This window comes from Coenobita brevimanus, chromosome 98 (assembly GCF_032717465.1).
Source record: "Coenobita brevimanus isolate Jiangsu-jjx chromosome 98, ASM3271746v2, whole genome shotgun sequence".
Classification (NCBI taxonomy): domain Eukaryota; kingdom Metazoa; phylum Arthropoda; class Malacostraca; order Decapoda; family Coenobitidae; genus Coenobita; species Coenobita brevimanus.
In genome coordinates this window covers 26,305,952-26,322,731 of record NC_137051.1, presented here as the reverse complement: position 1 = coordinate 26,322,731, position 16,780 = coordinate 26,305,952, and the positions used below count along the sequence as shown (strand labels likewise).

Genomic DNA, 16,780 nt, shown 5'->3' with positions numbered 1-16,780 from the left:
TTACATGAAATGTTTTACCGCCTCAGAAATAAAATTAAAATATAACAGACTGTCAGGAAGAACTGATTTGGTAAGGTGCTTTTACTGCCTCTGATAAAGCGTAAGTTTACCAAAAAAAAAAAAGCTTTTCTTGCACTAAAGGAATTAATGACACATACCATGAATTAAAACTTACCTCCTCAAGGAATCGTCGTCGGTAGAGTCGCTTGGCTGCACATATGATGCCTTGATCCATAGGCTGGATAGCTGATGTTGTGTTGGGAGGCAGCATGATGCACCTGATTTGTCCATCATCACTCACGAGTTCAGAAACACCAGGATGAGCAAGGGCGTTATCAAGCAGGAGAACTGCTCATACACGAGCTGGTGCAATATTCAGGACTTCCTGTTGAAACCTTCGCACCTCAGGGATGAAATTATTAAAAAACCAGTTCTTAAAAATCGCTGATGTGAACCAGGCTTTCTTGGAGAAGTCGTACAGAAGAGGTAATTTATCCATGCAGGTGCGGAGACAGCGTGGGCAACGAGCCTTGCCAACAACGAGCGGCTTCAACCGGTGGAGACCATCGGCACTTGTACAGCACAACACAGACACACGATCCTTGGAGATTTTGCGCCCAGGAACAGACTCTTCATGGCGCTGTGCAAGTGTATTCAGGGGCAGTGGCCAGTAAAATAAGCCAGTCTCGTCTGCGTTGTATACCTGGGAGAGAAGAAGACCCTCGTCTTGTATGAGCTTCAGCAGTCTCTCCTGAAACGGCTGAATTTGTGATGTATCTGCATCCAGAGACTTGCCAAACACACGTCGGTTTATCATTGCATGTCTTGCCTTGAATCGAGAAAGCCAACCATCAGATGCCTTGAAACCCTGAATGCCGATATGGTTTGCTAGCTTCTCTGCAGCAGACTTAATCTCAGCACCTTGTACCATAACGCTGACACTCCGTTGCTGAACAAACCACTTATACACTGCTTCCTCCAGACGATCATCCACTGCAATTTTCATGGTTTTTCTGGCAGCCGAGGACCCACTAACTTTACAGTCAATGGCTATCTTACCAGAGAATTCCATGAGTTTACCCTTGGACTTGCGAATGTCAGAAACAGTTTGTTTGCCTATTCCGTAAAACTCTGAGCAGCGCTTGATACTCCAGCCTGATTCAAGTTTTTTAATCATTTCCAGCTTCTGTTGCAGTGTCAGGACAGTTCTTTTCCTCTTTGTTGGTGGTGGAGCCATGGATATAATGATGAACGGCATCGCCAGCATCACAAATATAAAAATAAACAACGGCCATAGTGATAGATCAGCAGGGGTAACAAGTGAACTAGCCATGGTGAATGTCGCACGCGTGAGTGACCGAGTCAGACAAGGTAGGTCGTGAGCAGGTGGCGTGGGTGGGGGGTAGATTCACGCTCGTTTACTCGTAGCTCGCTCGCTAGCAACCGCAGTGCTTTCTGTTTCAACTGAAGCTATCGTACGGATAATTTTATGAATTATTGTACCACTGAATCATTCAGTTATGGCCCGAATTTTCCGAAAGCTGGTTAATCCAAGCCTGGATAATCGAGCTTTCACTATAATAAGAGAGGGAGATGCAGCAGAGTTCCTCTCTCTCACGCAGCCCGTAGGCAACTAAGGCAGGAACCAACCAGTGCACAGTAAGGCCTCAAGCTCCCGTGACCATGCTAGCGCCCCAAACATCTGGCTCAATTTTTAGTACCAAAAACAGGTGATTCTTTTTTGGCCATAAGTATTGCGCACCCTGCCATAGGCGCTCAATACTTCTGACGAGCACTGTACACAGGGGTGAATAAAACTCATGTATAAAGTCAACAACATGCAGGGGTAAAGAAGGTACGGAGTCGACTTAGCATACCCAATCTCTTGGAAGCAGATTTTAAGAGAGATGCAATATGATCTTTCTAAGATAAATCCCAAGTGAATGAAACCCCAAGCATGGTCAAAGATGATCCAGGATTGAGCTGGATATTATTAAACATTAGTGTGCACTCCTGTGGAAGACTTTGTCAGGTTGATAGGTGTAAAAACTGAGTTCTTGATGCATTAAAACAACATGATTATTTTTACCCCAGTCAGAGATATGAACCAAGTCAGACATTAGGTGTGACATAGCCTCATCCCTTGTTTGCTGAGGTAACTGCTGAGATGGACGTTGTGGGAACGGAATGGAAAGGTAAAGGGTGGAATCATCAGTGTACAAGTGGATAAGGTTAGATGTACAACTTAGAAGATGACTGATGAATAAAAGGAGGAGAGTTGGTGATAGGACAGAGCCCTAAGGAACACCACTGTTGATAGATCTAGGAGAAGAACGATGGCCGTCTACTATAGCGGCTACAGAACGACCAGAAAGGAAGCTATAGGTGATGGCACAGACTGAAGGATAGAAACCATAAGGGGGCAGTTTTGAATTTAAGATTTATGCCAGACTCAATCAAAAGCCTTTGAGATGTCAAGTGCAATGGCAAAGCTTTCACCAAAGTCCCAAAAGGAGGATGACCAGGAGTCTGAATGGTAAGTGAGAAGATTGCCAGTGGAGCGTCCCTGGCAGAACCGATACTGACGATCAGAAAGAAGGTTGTGATAGGAAAGATGCTTTAAACTTTTTCTGTTAAGAACTGACTCAAAAACTTTTGAGACGCAGGACGTTAAAGCAATTGGATGATAGTTAGAGGGTTGGGAATGGTCACCCTTTTTTGGGAATGGCTGAATGAGAGCAAACTTCCAGCAAGAAGGAAAGGTACAAGTTGACTGACAAAGGTGAAAGAGATTACCTAGGCAGGGTGTAAGCACATAGGCACAGTTCTTGAGGACAACAGGAGAGACTCAATCAGGACCATATGCCTTGATAGTACTGAGGTCAGCGATGGCAGAAAATACATCAGATGAAGACATTTTAATGTCAGCCATGAGGAAGTCAAGGGAAGGAAGTGATGGAAGAACAGCAACGGAATCATCTAAGGTGGAATTGGAGGAGAAAGTCTAAGCGAAGAGATCTGCTTTATCAAGAAGAAATAGCTACAGAGCCATCAAGGTAGAAAAGAAGAAAGATGATGAGGTAAAGTTGTTAGAAAGGTTTTTGGCAAGGTGCCAGAAGAAGCAGGAAGAATTCGAGTTGGAGAGTTGAAAGCATTTAGTATGGATGATATCATTTTTACCAGAGCAAAGAACAGACTAAGCACGATTCCGGGCAGAAACATAAACAAGATGTGATTCAGGGGTGGGTTGGTTCTGGTATCTTTTATAAGACCTCTCCTTGTTGCAGACAGCATGAGAACAAGTGTGAATGAACCAAGGCTTTTTTGCATTAGTCAAAAGATATGAGAAGGGAATGTATGCTTCCATGCCCGAGAGAATAACTTCCATAATTCACAAAGCACACTCAGATGGCTCCCGGCCATGGAAGCAATAATCATTCCAGGGAAAATCAAAGAAGTTCTGCCTGAGGGCCTCCCAATCCGCAGCTCCAAAGTGCCACAATTGATGTTTCTTTGGAGGGTCCACAGGCCGTACTGGAGCGATAGGACAGGTCAAGGTAATAAGGTTGTGATCAGAAGAGCCCAATGGAGAGGAAAGATTAACAGTGTAAGCAGAAGGATTAGTTGTAAGGAAGAGGTCAAGTATGTTGGAGTTCTCTCCAAGGCAGTCAGGGATACGGGTAGGGTGCTGTACAAGCTGCTCTAGGTCATTCGTTTTTGCTTTTAAAGGCTCCAACATGCTTGCATGTGTCGGCTTGGTCACCTAATGGCGGCTCTCCACGCTGCATGATCCACTGCAGCCTCCTTGTTCAGTCCCTTAACCCTAAGGTCACATTTAATGACCTCGTCCCATGTCTTTCTCGGTCTACCCCTCATAACCCCATCCCCAATATTAACACTTCTCACCTTCCTCACCCAATTATCATCCCCCATCCTCTCCACATGTCCAAACCACCTCAATCTACCTCTCCTCATCACAACACCAATACACTCCAGTCCCATCCTACCTCTCAACTCTTCCATTGTAAAGAGGATAGAAAAGATGTAGGCTTGTTCACCAGGTGGATCAGTGAAAGGAATGGAGAGCCAAAGGTGGTGATGAACACTGAAATCTCCTAGAATGGAGATTTCAGAGAAAGGTGAAATGGATAGAATGTGTTCCATTGTAGAAGTAAGACAGTCGAAGAATTTTCCATAGTCACTAGAATTAGGAGATAAGTAAACAGCGCAGATATATTTAGTCAGAGAATGACACAAAAGCCGAAGCCTGAGAGTAGAGAATTCAGAAGAATCAAGTTCAGGAACACAAGAGTAAGATACGTTGTTGCGTAAATATACACAACAGCCACCATTGGCTTTGCAGTGAGTATAGAGAAAGTAGGAGGAAACAGAAAAGGGTTTGCTGTCAGTTGCCTCAGACAGATGAGTCTCTGTCAGGAAGAGAAGGTAAGGTTTAGAGGAAGAGAGGTGGTGTTCGACAGAGAGAAAGTTTAAGGAAAGGACGTGAATGTTGCAGAAATGAAGAAGTGAGTCGGACAGTGGTTCCAGGAATCTCGCTGAGTCGTCACCGGGAAAGGGGAGGATGGTGGGGACATTTATGGTCCCACCCCCCCGGGGACTCTGAGGCCTGATTGATTAATGCCATTTTACTTTTTTAATTTTGAAAAGTAAGTGTAAAGTGTACTGTGCATGTAGTTTGGTGTTGACAGTTAGAAAAACTTGTATTGAAGAGCATGCTGGCCTACTTTCTGTGTTACTGAAACACTGAAAAAGTTCAGCAAAGGGGGATGGTCAGGAACTAGTCCCATGGGCTGATGAAACAGGAGCTCCAGCTCTCCCTGTCATCAGCTTTCCATCCACCTTGGGAGTACTGCCCTGCTCGACTGATGCTACAGTCTACTCTCTGCTTTATCAGTAGAAGAAATAGCTATGGAGCCATCAGAGTAGAAAAGAGGGGGAAGAATGATGAATGAATGATGATATATATATATATAACTGTCCTTATCTAAAAAATCTTTTAGGATATGAACAGCTGAACAATGATCATAGTTTAATGAACAGCAGCTAATAACAGCAGTTACCTCACTTACCTGTTAATCAACTTCTGTGACCCAACAGCACACAGGGCCATTCCTCGTGAAAGGACCTCCAAACGTACACCTCTCAGCAGCACACCAACATTCTCACCAGCTTCAACTTGTTGCACATTTTTCTTGAACACCTTAGAAATAATAAAGTAACACTAATAAATAACATTATCAAGATACAGAAACTAATAAACATCAAACAATGAAAGCCAAGGCTTAATGTGTCATAAATTATACTAACACATAAACCCATCTCCAGCTGCACTCCCCATGGGTCATCATCCCTCCCCCATCAACCTATTTTCTCCCACAGACTTATTTTCATGCCATGAACAAATTTTTTTTTTCAATGATCTATGTTCTCCCTTGGACCTATTTTCCTTCATGGCCCATTTCTCCCATGAACATATTTTTTTCCCTATGGACCTATTTCCACCATGGATGTTTTCCCTCAAGAACCTACTTTCTCTCCATGGAGCTATTTTCCCTCCTTGGGCCTATTTTCTCATGGCCATACACCAAATCCCCACACAGACCTACTTTCTCCCAAGGACCTATTTCCCAGGAGACCATTTTTACCCAGAGGATCTCTTGATATAGGTCAAAACCTCCATTGGACATATTCCCCAATGAACCTAATTTCCACATGGATCGACTCAAACCAAGAACCTGTACGCCTATTTCCCAATGGACTTGTTCCTCATTCACACACCAATCCACATACCTACCCAATCACCCAGTGTATTAAGCCCACCTCCAGCTTAGTCATCCAGAACACCATGCATCCATCCACCCACCCACCCACAAAGACCACCCACCCACAAAGACCACCCACCCCATCATCATCCTCACTCATCCCTTGCACCCATCCACTTACCCCTCCCACCCTTCCACCCACCCAGCTGACCCTATCCATTAAACCCACCAAACCTTTCCACTTACCAACCAGCCCCAACCCACCCACCCCATCTTGCCCACCCCACCCCCCACCCTGCCTACCCATCCAAACACCCCTCCCCACCCACTCTGCCTACCCCACCTGACCATCCACCGGCCAACCCATCCCACCCATTCTGCCTGTCCACCCACCCACCAATTTATCCCACCCACCCATCCCATTGTCCCATCCCACCTACTCCATCAATCCTGCATACCCCATCCCCCACCATGCCTACCCTATCCCCCCTCCACACATACAAAGAGGCACAGCTGCTTTCATTCATTCTGCAGATTACATGAAAACTCACCAACAGTTATCAGTCTACCCAAATATCCCGTACTCTTAAAAAATAGGTAGTTGATGATCTTTGGCATGACTCACTGATCTTGCTGGAGACACAAGAGCCCTGGTAGACCCAGGGCTGTGTTGCTTTTGCTCACTGGGGATGACATTAGCTAAAAAGAGGTGAGTTTCAGCCACAACAGACTGGAGCAAGTTGGGGCCACATGTGCTCCAAACCATTTATGTAAAGGATATTTAAACAGCAATTAAAATTTTACCTCTGAAGGAAAATATAGCATGTCTCTTCTTTAAATATAAGTCTCCTTATCACTGAAATACTGTAAAAGTCCTTTAATCCAACCACCAATAATCCAAATTTCCCAATGCTCTGAACTTTTTGAGGCTGCAGATAATTTTAAATGCAGTAATAAATTTATGTGTGCTGAGTGAAAATTAAGTGAATTACAGTAAGCTACTGCTGAGAGATCAAAGTGAAAAGTAAGTGAATCAAGTGGATTTTTTCTCTGGACTTTATCTGGGCTGTATCTATGGATTTATCTGGCTTCAACTTGCTCCTGGACTTCGATGTACCTGCCTGCAACTATTCATTCAGTCTCTTATCCCTGAGGTCACATTCTATGACGTCGTCCCAGGTTTTTTTCAGTCTGTCTCCAGCAACCCTACCACCAACATTCACATTTCTTACTTTCCGCACCCAGTTGTCATGCTGCATTCTTTCAACAGGCCTGCACCATCTCATTCTACCCCTCTTCGTCACAACACAATACTCCAGTCCCATCCTTCCTCTTAACTCTTCCACCGTTGACCTAGCTCCCCCAAGGCCTCGCATTCAAGGATGCACTACACATCCATCTAATCACTGTTGTTTCAGTATGCTTGAGCTTATGATTATCCTCTTCCTTTATTGCCGAGGTCTCATTGCCATACAACATTACTCTCCTAACACATGCCGCATACAAAGATCCCTTAGCATGGAAAGGGAGCCCTCTCAATGTCAAGAGAGGCAACAGCTTACTGAACTTCATCCAACCACTCATTACCCTAGCCACAGAGCTAGCTCCAGCCCCACCTCCATCACATACCAAGTCCCTCAAATAACAAAACTCTTCCACAAACTCAAGAGACTCACCTGCAAGATCAATCCTTTTACACCTGACAATCTCTACATGATCTCCCCGACACACTGTACACACGAAATCAGCATTACCTTGTAGTCTACCTCTGATAGCACTACATTTCTTATGCACCCACTTATCACAAATACTGCACAAGATGGAGTTACTTCCCATACCCTTGTGGTAAACCACACGTGGCCACTCTCCCTCTCCTTTAACAGTGCCGCTACTGTCCCTAGTTATCAAATATCATGACTTTTGTTTTATCCACATTTACTCTCAAACTCTTGGGCCCCATTTTCTCTCTTTACTTTCTAACCCTTTCATCTGCCTCCCTTACATGCTCTGCACTCAACACGAAGTCATCAGCATACAATATCTCATGGGAGTCCATTTCTGAAGTGACATGAGTTTCAAGCAATAATCAAACAATAATGGGCTCAAGACTGACCCCTGATGCACACCAACATTCACGGAAAACTCATCACTCAAATTTCCATTCACTCTCAACTAGGTGAGGACACCCACATACATAGCCATAACCACTCTAAGCAGCCACTCCTTGGTCCCAAGCTTTCTCATGGTCCAATTTGCCACCTTCCTAGGGACTGTGTCAAAGGCCTTCTCCAAATCAAGAAACACACTGTACAGCTCCTTTTTCTTTTCTATATATTTTTCCTGAAGCTGCTGAACAATGAATATGGATGGCATCAGTGGTCCCATTGCACTGCATAAACCCAAACTGCATCTCATAAATATTAACTCTTTCCCTAATCATACCTTCTAGAACTCTCTCAAATACATTCATTATCTGGTCCACTGGTTTTATGCCTCTATATTTTCTTCTTTCCAGGGCATCACACTTCCCCTTGTATATATTTAAAATCACACTCTTCAGCCAATCATCTGGAACAACACACTCATATATAATCAGTAACTAAACTCACTCCTATATCTCCAGAGGCCTTCAGCATTTCAGTAGTCAACCCAGACACCCCTGCTGCCTTCCCCAGCTGCATCCTGCCTATAGATCTTTTCCACATGACGTCACAGGTCATGTGACTTTCGTTTATGATGTCATACTGGACGGCATATTGTCAGACATCTAGATTGAGAGAATTGCAGATTCCACAATAACATATTAGTAGGAGAAGGGATCTGTATTTTGTTTTTGTTGATTTGGAAAAGGTCTTTGACAGAGTCCCTAGAAAAGTGGTGAAGTGGGCAATGAGAAAGCTTGGCTTTGAGGAGTGGCTGCTTAGGGTGGTTATGGCTATGTATGTGGGTGCTCGCACCCAGGTAAGAGTGAATGGGGATTTGAGTGATGAGTTTTCCGGGAACGTTGGTGTGCATCAGGGGTCAGTTTTGAGTCCCTTGTTGTTTATCATGGTACCTGAAGCCCTCTCACGTTACTTTAGAAACAGACTCCTGTGGGAGATGTTGTATGCTGATGATTTAGTGTTGATTGCAGAGAATGAAAGGGAGGCGGAGGAAAAGTTTAGGAAGTGGAGAGATGGTATGTGGCACAAGGGCTTAAGGGTAAATGCAGATAAAACAAAAGTGATGATATCTAGGGTTGGAGGCAGTACTGTCAAAGATGAGGGAGAGTGGCCACGTGCAGTTTGCCACAAGGGTGTGAGAAGTAATTCCATCTTGTGCGGTGTGTGTGTGATAAATGGGTGCACAAGAGATGTAGTGGTATCAGAGGTAGACTGCGAGATAATCCTGATTTTATGTGTCCAGTGTGTTGGGGAGAGCAGGTGGAGATTGTCAGGTGTGAAAGGATTGAACTTGTTGGTGAATCTCTTGAGTATGTGGAAGAGTTTTGTTATTTGGGAGACAAGTTGTCTGCTGGAGGTGGGGCTGGAGCTAGCTCTGTGGCTAAGGTGAGAAGTGGTTGGAAGAAGTTCAGGGAGCTCTTGCCTCTCCTGACATTGAGAGGACTCTCCCTACGTGCTAAAGGGTCTTTGTATGCAGCATGTGTTAGGAGTGCAATGGTGTAAGGTAGTGAGACCTGGGCAGTAAAGGAGGAGGATATTCGCCGCCTCAGACATACAGAAATGACAATGATTTGGTGGATGTGTAGTGCGTCCCTGAGTCCAAGGTCTGGGGGGGCTGGGTTTACGATGGAAGAGTTGAGATGTAGGATGGGACCGGAATGTATTGGTGTTGTGATGAGGAGAGGTAGATTGAAATGGTTTGGACATGTGGAGAGGATGGAGGATGATAATTGGGTAAGGAAGGTGAGAAGTGTTAATACTGGGGGTGGGGTTATGAGGGGTACACCGAGAAGGACATGGAACGAGGTCATTAAGTATGACCTCAGGGTTAAGGGACTGAACACGGACGCTGCAATGGATCATGCAGCATGGAGAGCCACCATTAGGTGACCAAGGCCAAAGCATGCAAGCATGTTAGAGCCTTTAAAAAACAAAACAAAACAAAATGAACTGTCACATCCGTACACCTAAAAACAACGGAGAAACTGATTTAACAAGCAACATTTATTTACGGGTAATGCATTACAGTTCATGGGCTACGCAATTATCGGTAAATGTCATTTTCAGGAAGGTGTCAAGAATGAGTGAATTTCAAGAATTTGCGACAGGGCTTGGAATGTAACCCTTGCTAATGTGGGGTGGTGGTTACTGTACTGTATGATACTGTGCAATATTGTAATCAATATAGTACTATACCTGAATCTGAAAAATATAGAAACAAGTGAAGATATAGAAGTGTAATGAAACATTAGACCTAAAAGTTACAGATAACGCTTCCTGAACTGCTGAGATGATTCCGGACATCTGCCAAACAATCATAGATTTTCATAAATGGGACTATTTCTCAAAACTGCCGAAATATCAGATCTACCGAATAATCAGCCGCTGAATAACAGGACTTTTACTGTATTGTGATACCAACTCTAATCTATGGATGTGAAGCTTGGACCTCATCGGATGGACACAGGTCAAGAGTGGGACCAATGGAAATGAGTTATTTGAGAGGGGCATGTGGAGTCACATGGTGAGACAGACTGACAAATAAGGAGGTGAAGGAGCATTGTGGTGTGGATGTGGATGTGATAGGAAGCATTAGGAGAAATGCACTGAGGTGGTTTGGCCATGTGGAGAGGATGAAGACCAAGAGATTGATGAGGAGAGTGTACAGTGCTCGTCAGAAGTATCGAGCGCCTATGGCAGAGCGCGCAATACTATTGGCGAAAAAAGAATCACCCATTTTTGGTACTAAAAATTGAGCCAGATGTTTGGGGCGCTAGCATGACGTCATGGGAGCTTGAGGCCTTACTGCACGCTGGTTGGTTCCCGCCTCAGTTGCCTACGGGCTGCGTGGGAGAGGGGAACTCCGCCGCGTCTCCCTCTCTTATTGCACCATTTTTTACCTAGTGTCCCACAATGTTTTAGCTTTCGCCACTTTGTTATGGCACCTACCCGTGAACTATCGAATGAAACCATATCCCAGATCATTGCTCTAAAGGAGGCAGGCCACCCCACAAAAGAAATTAGTGAATTGGTTGGTGTGGCTCGATCAACAGTGCGTAGGTAGTGCGCAAGTTTTCAAGTAGAAAATAGTGGTGACGTTCCCATAATGAAACCACGGTCTGGTAGGCCCAGGAAAACTTCCCCAAGGTCTGTTAATGTTTTAAAACGTGCAGTGGAGTCTAATCCTCGTGTGAGTGCAAGGAAAATAAAAGAGAGCAACCCGGAGGTGTTTGGTGAGGTTTCTGTGCGCACGGTGTCTCGAAGAGTCCATGAACTTGGTTACACAAGTCACAGGCTTGTGAGAAAGCCTCTTCTTACACGTTACCAGTGACTTCGTAGGCTTGCCTTTGCTAACAAATACCTTAACTGGGTTGAGGAGCAATGGTTGTCAGTGTTGTGGTCTGATGAGGCAACGTTTAGTGTTACCTGTAATCGAGGAGCACGGGTGTACCAGCGCAAAGATAGTGACCCGCTTGACCCCCGTTACGTGGAAAGCACAGTTAAACACCCTGATTCACTCATGGTATGGGCTTGTTTCTCTGGTAAAGGCTTGGGGAAGCTTGTTGTGCTTCCCAAGAACTGCAAAGTGAATCAGGATGTGTATCTGGAGCTTCTTTGTGATCATTTACCTGAGTCCTTCGAGCTCACAGGTGCACGAGTGTTTCAGCAAGACAGTGCACCTACTCATAAAGCCAAATTGGTCACCAATTGGCTTTGTGACTGCGAGGTATCATTTATGAAAGGCTGGCCAGGCAATAGCCCAGACCTCAACCCAATAGAAAACCTCTGGTACCTCGTAAAGAAGAATCTCCAAGGGAAGGACGTGAGCTCTCTGCCTAAGCTGGAAGCAGCCATTCGTGACTCCTAGGACAATTATTATTACTGTATTATTTTTTTTTTTTTTTTTTTTTAATGCGAGGAAGAAGGAACCAAGGGCCACGAGCCCGCAATTGTTCCTTCCAAGAGAAAAACAAAATACAAAAGAGAGCCAAATTCAAGATCTATTCATTTCGAGATGCCTGGACACACTGCGTCTGAAAGACTGGAGATCGTAGGAAGCAGGAAATACAGACAGAGGGAGACAGTTCCAGAGTTGACCTGTTGCATAAATGAGAGACTGGGAGTAACGGTTAACTCTTGCATTAGAGAGTTGGACAGAAAAGGGATGAAAGTTTGCTGCTAGACGGGTGCTATGCGCCTGTCGTAGAGGAGGAGGAATGCATGCAGACAGTTCAGAGGAGCAGTGACCATTGAAATAGTGGTAGAAAAGAGATAAAGATGCAACAGTGCGACGAAGAGACAGAGGTTGAAGGGAGTCAGTAAGAGGAGGAGAGTTAATGAGACGAAAAGCCTTTGACTCCATCCTATAGAGAAGAGCTGTATGTGGGGAGCCTCCCCACACATGAGAGTTGTACTCCACACAGGGGCGGATAAAACCCCTATATAGAGTCAACAATTGTGCAGGGGTAAAGAAGGAACGGAGTCGGCTTAGCACACCTAATCTATTGGAAGCAGATTTTACAAGAGATGTAATATGACCTTTCCAAGATAAGTCCCGAGTAAATGAAATCCCAAGCATGTTCAAGGATGATGCAGGATTAAGCTGAATATTATTAAACATTAGTGACTATACCTGCAGAATATTTTGTCGGGTTAATAGATGTAAAAACTGAGTTTTTGAAGCATTAAAAACAACCAGATTATTTTTACCTAAGTCAGAGATATGAGCCAAGTCAGACATTAGGTGTGCCATAGACTCGTCCCTTTTTGTTGAAGTAACTGCTGAGATGGACGTTGCGGGAACCGAATGGATAGATAAAGGGTGGAGTCATCAGCATATGAGAGGATAGGGTTAGATGTACAGCACAGAAGGTCACTGATGAATAAAAGGAAGAGAGTTGGTGATAGGACAGAGCCCTGAGGAACACCACTGTTGATAGATCTAGAAGAACGACGGCTGTCTGCAACAGCGGCTATAGAACGACCAGAAAGGAAGCTAGAGATGAAGGCACAGATAGAAGAATAGAAACAGTAAGAGGGCAGTTTGGAAATTAAAGATGTATGCCAGACTTGATCGAAAGCCTTTGAGATGTCAAGTGCAATGGCAAAGCTTTCGCCAAAGTCCCGAAAGGAGGATGACCAGGAGTATGAAAGGTAGGTGAGAAGATCGCCAGTGGAGCGTCCCTGATGGAACCCATACTGACGATCAGAAAGAGGGTTGTGATAGGAAAGGTGCTTTAAAATTTTTCTATTAAGAATTGACTCGAAAACTTTTGAAATACAGGATGTTAAAGCAATTGGACGATAGTTAGAGGGTTGGAAATGGTCACCCTTCTTTGGGACTGGGCGAATGAGAGCAAACTTCCAGCAAGAAGGAAAGGTATGAGTTGATAGACAAAGGCGAAAGAGTTTGCCTAGGTAGGGTGTAAGCACAGATGCACAGTTCTTGAGAACAACAGGAGGGACTCCATCAGGCCCATATGCCTTGTTAGAATTGAGGCCAGTGATGGCAGAAAATACATCAGCTGAAGAAATTTTAATGTCAGCCATGAGAAAGTCAGAGGGGGGAAGTGATGGAGGAACAGCACCAGAATCGTCTAAGGTGAAATTGGAGGAGAAAGTCTGCGCGAAGAGATCTGCTTTATCAGTAGAAGAAATAGGTACAGAGCCATCAGAGTAGAAAAGAGGAGGGAAGGATAAAGAGGTAAAGTTGTTAGAAAGGTTTTTGGCAAGGTGCCAGAATGAGCGGGAAGAATTCAAGTTGGAGAGTTGAGAGCACTTAATACGGATGAAATTATTTTTAGCAAAGTGAAGAACAGACTTAGCATGATTCCGGGCAGAAACGTATAAAAGATGTGAGTCAGGGGTGGCTTGGTTCTGGTACCTTTTATAGGCCCTCTCCTTGTTGCGGACAGCATTAGAACAAGCGTGATTCAACCAAGGCTTTCTTGCATTAGTCAGAGGATATGAGAAAGGAATGTATGCTTCCATGCCCGAGAGAATAACCTCCGTAATGCACAAAGCACACCCAGATGGCTCCCAGCCATGGAAGCAATAATCATTCCATGGAAAATCAAAGAAGTACTACCTGAGGGCCTCCCAATCCACAGCTCCAAAATGCCACAGACGTCGTTTCTATGGAGGGTCCACAGGCCGTACTGGAGCGATAGGACAGGTTAAAGTGATAAGGTTGTGATCAGAGGAGCCCAACGGAGAGAAAAGATTAATAGTGTAAGCAGAAGGATTAGTAGTAGGGAAGAGGTCAAGTACAGTGCTCGTCAGAAGTATTCAGCGTTGTCCGCCGGGCGCGCAATACTTATGGCCAAAAAAGAATCACCCATTTTTGGGGGTAAGAATTGAGCCACAAGTTTGAGCTCCGAGCATGACGTCACGGTAGCCTGGGGCCTTCTGACGCGCTGGTTGGTTCCCGCCTCAGTCGCCCACGGGCTGCCTGAGAGAGAGGAACTCAGCCGAGTGTCCCTCTCAAATTGCGCCATTTTTTACCGAGTGTCCCGCAGTGTTTTGGCCTTCAAAACTTTGTTATGGCACCTACCCGTGAACTATCGAGTGAAATCATATCCCAGATCATTGCTCTAAAGGAGGCACGCCACCAGACAAAGGAAATTAGTGAACTGGTTGGTGTGGCACGATCGACAGTGCGTCGTTGGTGTGCGCGGTTTCGGGAGGAAAACAGTGGTGAAGTTCCCACAAAGAAACCGAGGTCTGGTAGGCCTAGGAAAACTTCCCCAAGGTCTGTTAATGTTTTAAAACGTGCAGTGGAGTTTAATCCTCGTGTGAGTGCAAGGAAAATTAAGGAGAGCAACCCAGAAGTGTTTGGTGAGGTGTCAGTGAGAACAGTGTCTCGTAGGGTGCATGAGCTTGGTTACACAAGTCACAGGCCTGTGAAAAAGCCTCTTCTCTCTAGCAGCCAGAGAATTCGTAGGCTTGCCTTTGCTAATAAATATCTAAATTGGGTTGAGGAGCAATGGTTGTCAGTGTTGTGGTCTGATGAGGCAACGTTTAGTGTTACCTGTAACAGAGGAGCATGCAAAGGTAGTGACCCACTTGACCCACGGTAAGTAGAAAGCACAGTTAAACATCCTGATTCACTCATAGTATGGGGTTGTTTTTCAGGGAAGGGTTTGGGGAAGCTTGTTGTACTTCCCAAGAACCTCAGAGTGAATCAGGATGTTTACCTGGAGCTTCTGTGTGATCATTTACCAGACTCCTTCGAGCTAACAGGTGCACGAGTGTTTCAGCAGGACGGTGCACCTGCTCACAAGGCCAAATCGGTCACCAATTGGCTTCGTGACTGCGAGGTATCATTCATGACAGACTGGCCAGGAAATAGCCCAGACCTCAACCCGATTGAAAACCTCTGGTACCTCGTAAAGAAGAGTCTCCAAGGGAAGGACGTGAGCTCTCTGCCTAAGCTGGAAGCCGCCATTCGTGACTCCTGGGACAAAATACCGTTCCAGCACCTCAGGAGCCTCGCCCTTTCACTTCCAAGACGTCTCAGGTCCGTGAAGAAACGTAAAGGCTACCCTACGAAGCACTAAAGGTAAATAAAATGCATTATTTATATGTTTTTTCAATGTTGAAAGGTTTGTTTCTCAGGAGGGACGCAGGGCGCTCCATACTTCTGACGAGCACTGTATGTTGGAGCTCTCTCCAAGGCGGTCAGGGATATGGGTAGGGTGCTGTACAAGCTGCTCTAGGTCATTAAGAATAGAAAAGGTGTAAGCTTCTTCACCAGGTGGATCAATGAAAGGAGAGGAGAGCCAAAGGTGGTGGTGAACATTGAAATCTCCTAGAATGGAGATTTTAGAGAAAGGAGAAATGGATAGAATGTGTTCTATCGTAGAAGTAAGATAGTCAAAGAATTTTTGATAGTCAGTAGAATTAGGAGATAAGTAAACAGCGCAGATATATTTAGTCAGAGAATGACAGGAAAGCCGAAGCCAGAGTGTAGAGAATTCAGAAGAATCGAGTTCAGGAACATGAGAACAAGATAGGTCGTTGCGTACATATACTGTACGCAAAATCCACCTTTGGCTTTGAAATGAGTATAGAGAAAGTAGGAGGATACAGAAAAGGGTTTGCTGTCAGTTGCCTCCGACAGCTGAGTCTCAGTTAGAAAAAGAAGGTGAGGTTTAGAGAAGGAGAGGTGGTGCTCAACAGAGCGAAAGTTAGAGGAAAGGCCGCGAATGTTGCAGAAATGAAGAAGAGAGTCAGACAATGGTTCCAGGCAGCTCAAGTCGTCACTGGGAGAGGGGCAAAAGGTGAGGGCATTTATGGTCCCCCCCCCCCGGGACTCCGAGGCTACGTGTAGTGCTGCCATGACTTTTTTTTTAAATTTTGGAAAAGGAAGTGTAGTGTGTATTGTGCATGTAGTTTGGTGTTGATAGTTAGAGAAACTTGTATTGGAGAGCATGCTGGCCTACTCTCTGTGTTACTGAGACACTGAAAAAGTTCAGCAAATGGGGATGGTCGGGACCTAGTCCCGAGGGCTGATGAAACGGGAGCTCCAACTCTCGCTGTCATTAGCTTTCCATCCACCTTGGGAGTACTGCCCTCCTCAACTGGTGCTACAGTCTACTCCTCAGCACCTCAGGAACCTCGCCCTTTCACTTCCAAGACATCTCACGTCTGTGAAGAGGCATAAAGGATACCCTACCAAGCATTAAAGGTAAATAAAATGCATTATTTATATGTTTTTTCAATGTTGAAAGGTTTGTTTTGTAGGAGGGACAAAGGGCGCTCGATACTTCTGACTGTATGTGAGTGAGGTGGAGTGGGGGGGGAGAGAGATCAGGAGGCCAAGAATGAGCTGGA

General features: G+C 45.0%; 1 protein-coding gene across 1 annotated transcript in view; it reads right to left on the bottom strand.

Annotated features, from left to right (window-relative positions):
- The window catches only part of LOC145414105 (elongation factor Tu-like), a 216,308-nt gene that overhangs the window by 97,573 nt on the left and 101,955 nt on the right, over positions 1-16,780 (bottom strand). Inside the window, exon 4 of the mRNA XM_080283664.1 lies at positions 5,091-5,221. Within this exon, the coding sequence (XP_080139790.1) occupies positions 5,091-5,221 (131 nt within the window). The remainder of the gene's footprint in view (positions 1-5,090; positions 5,222-16,780) is intronic.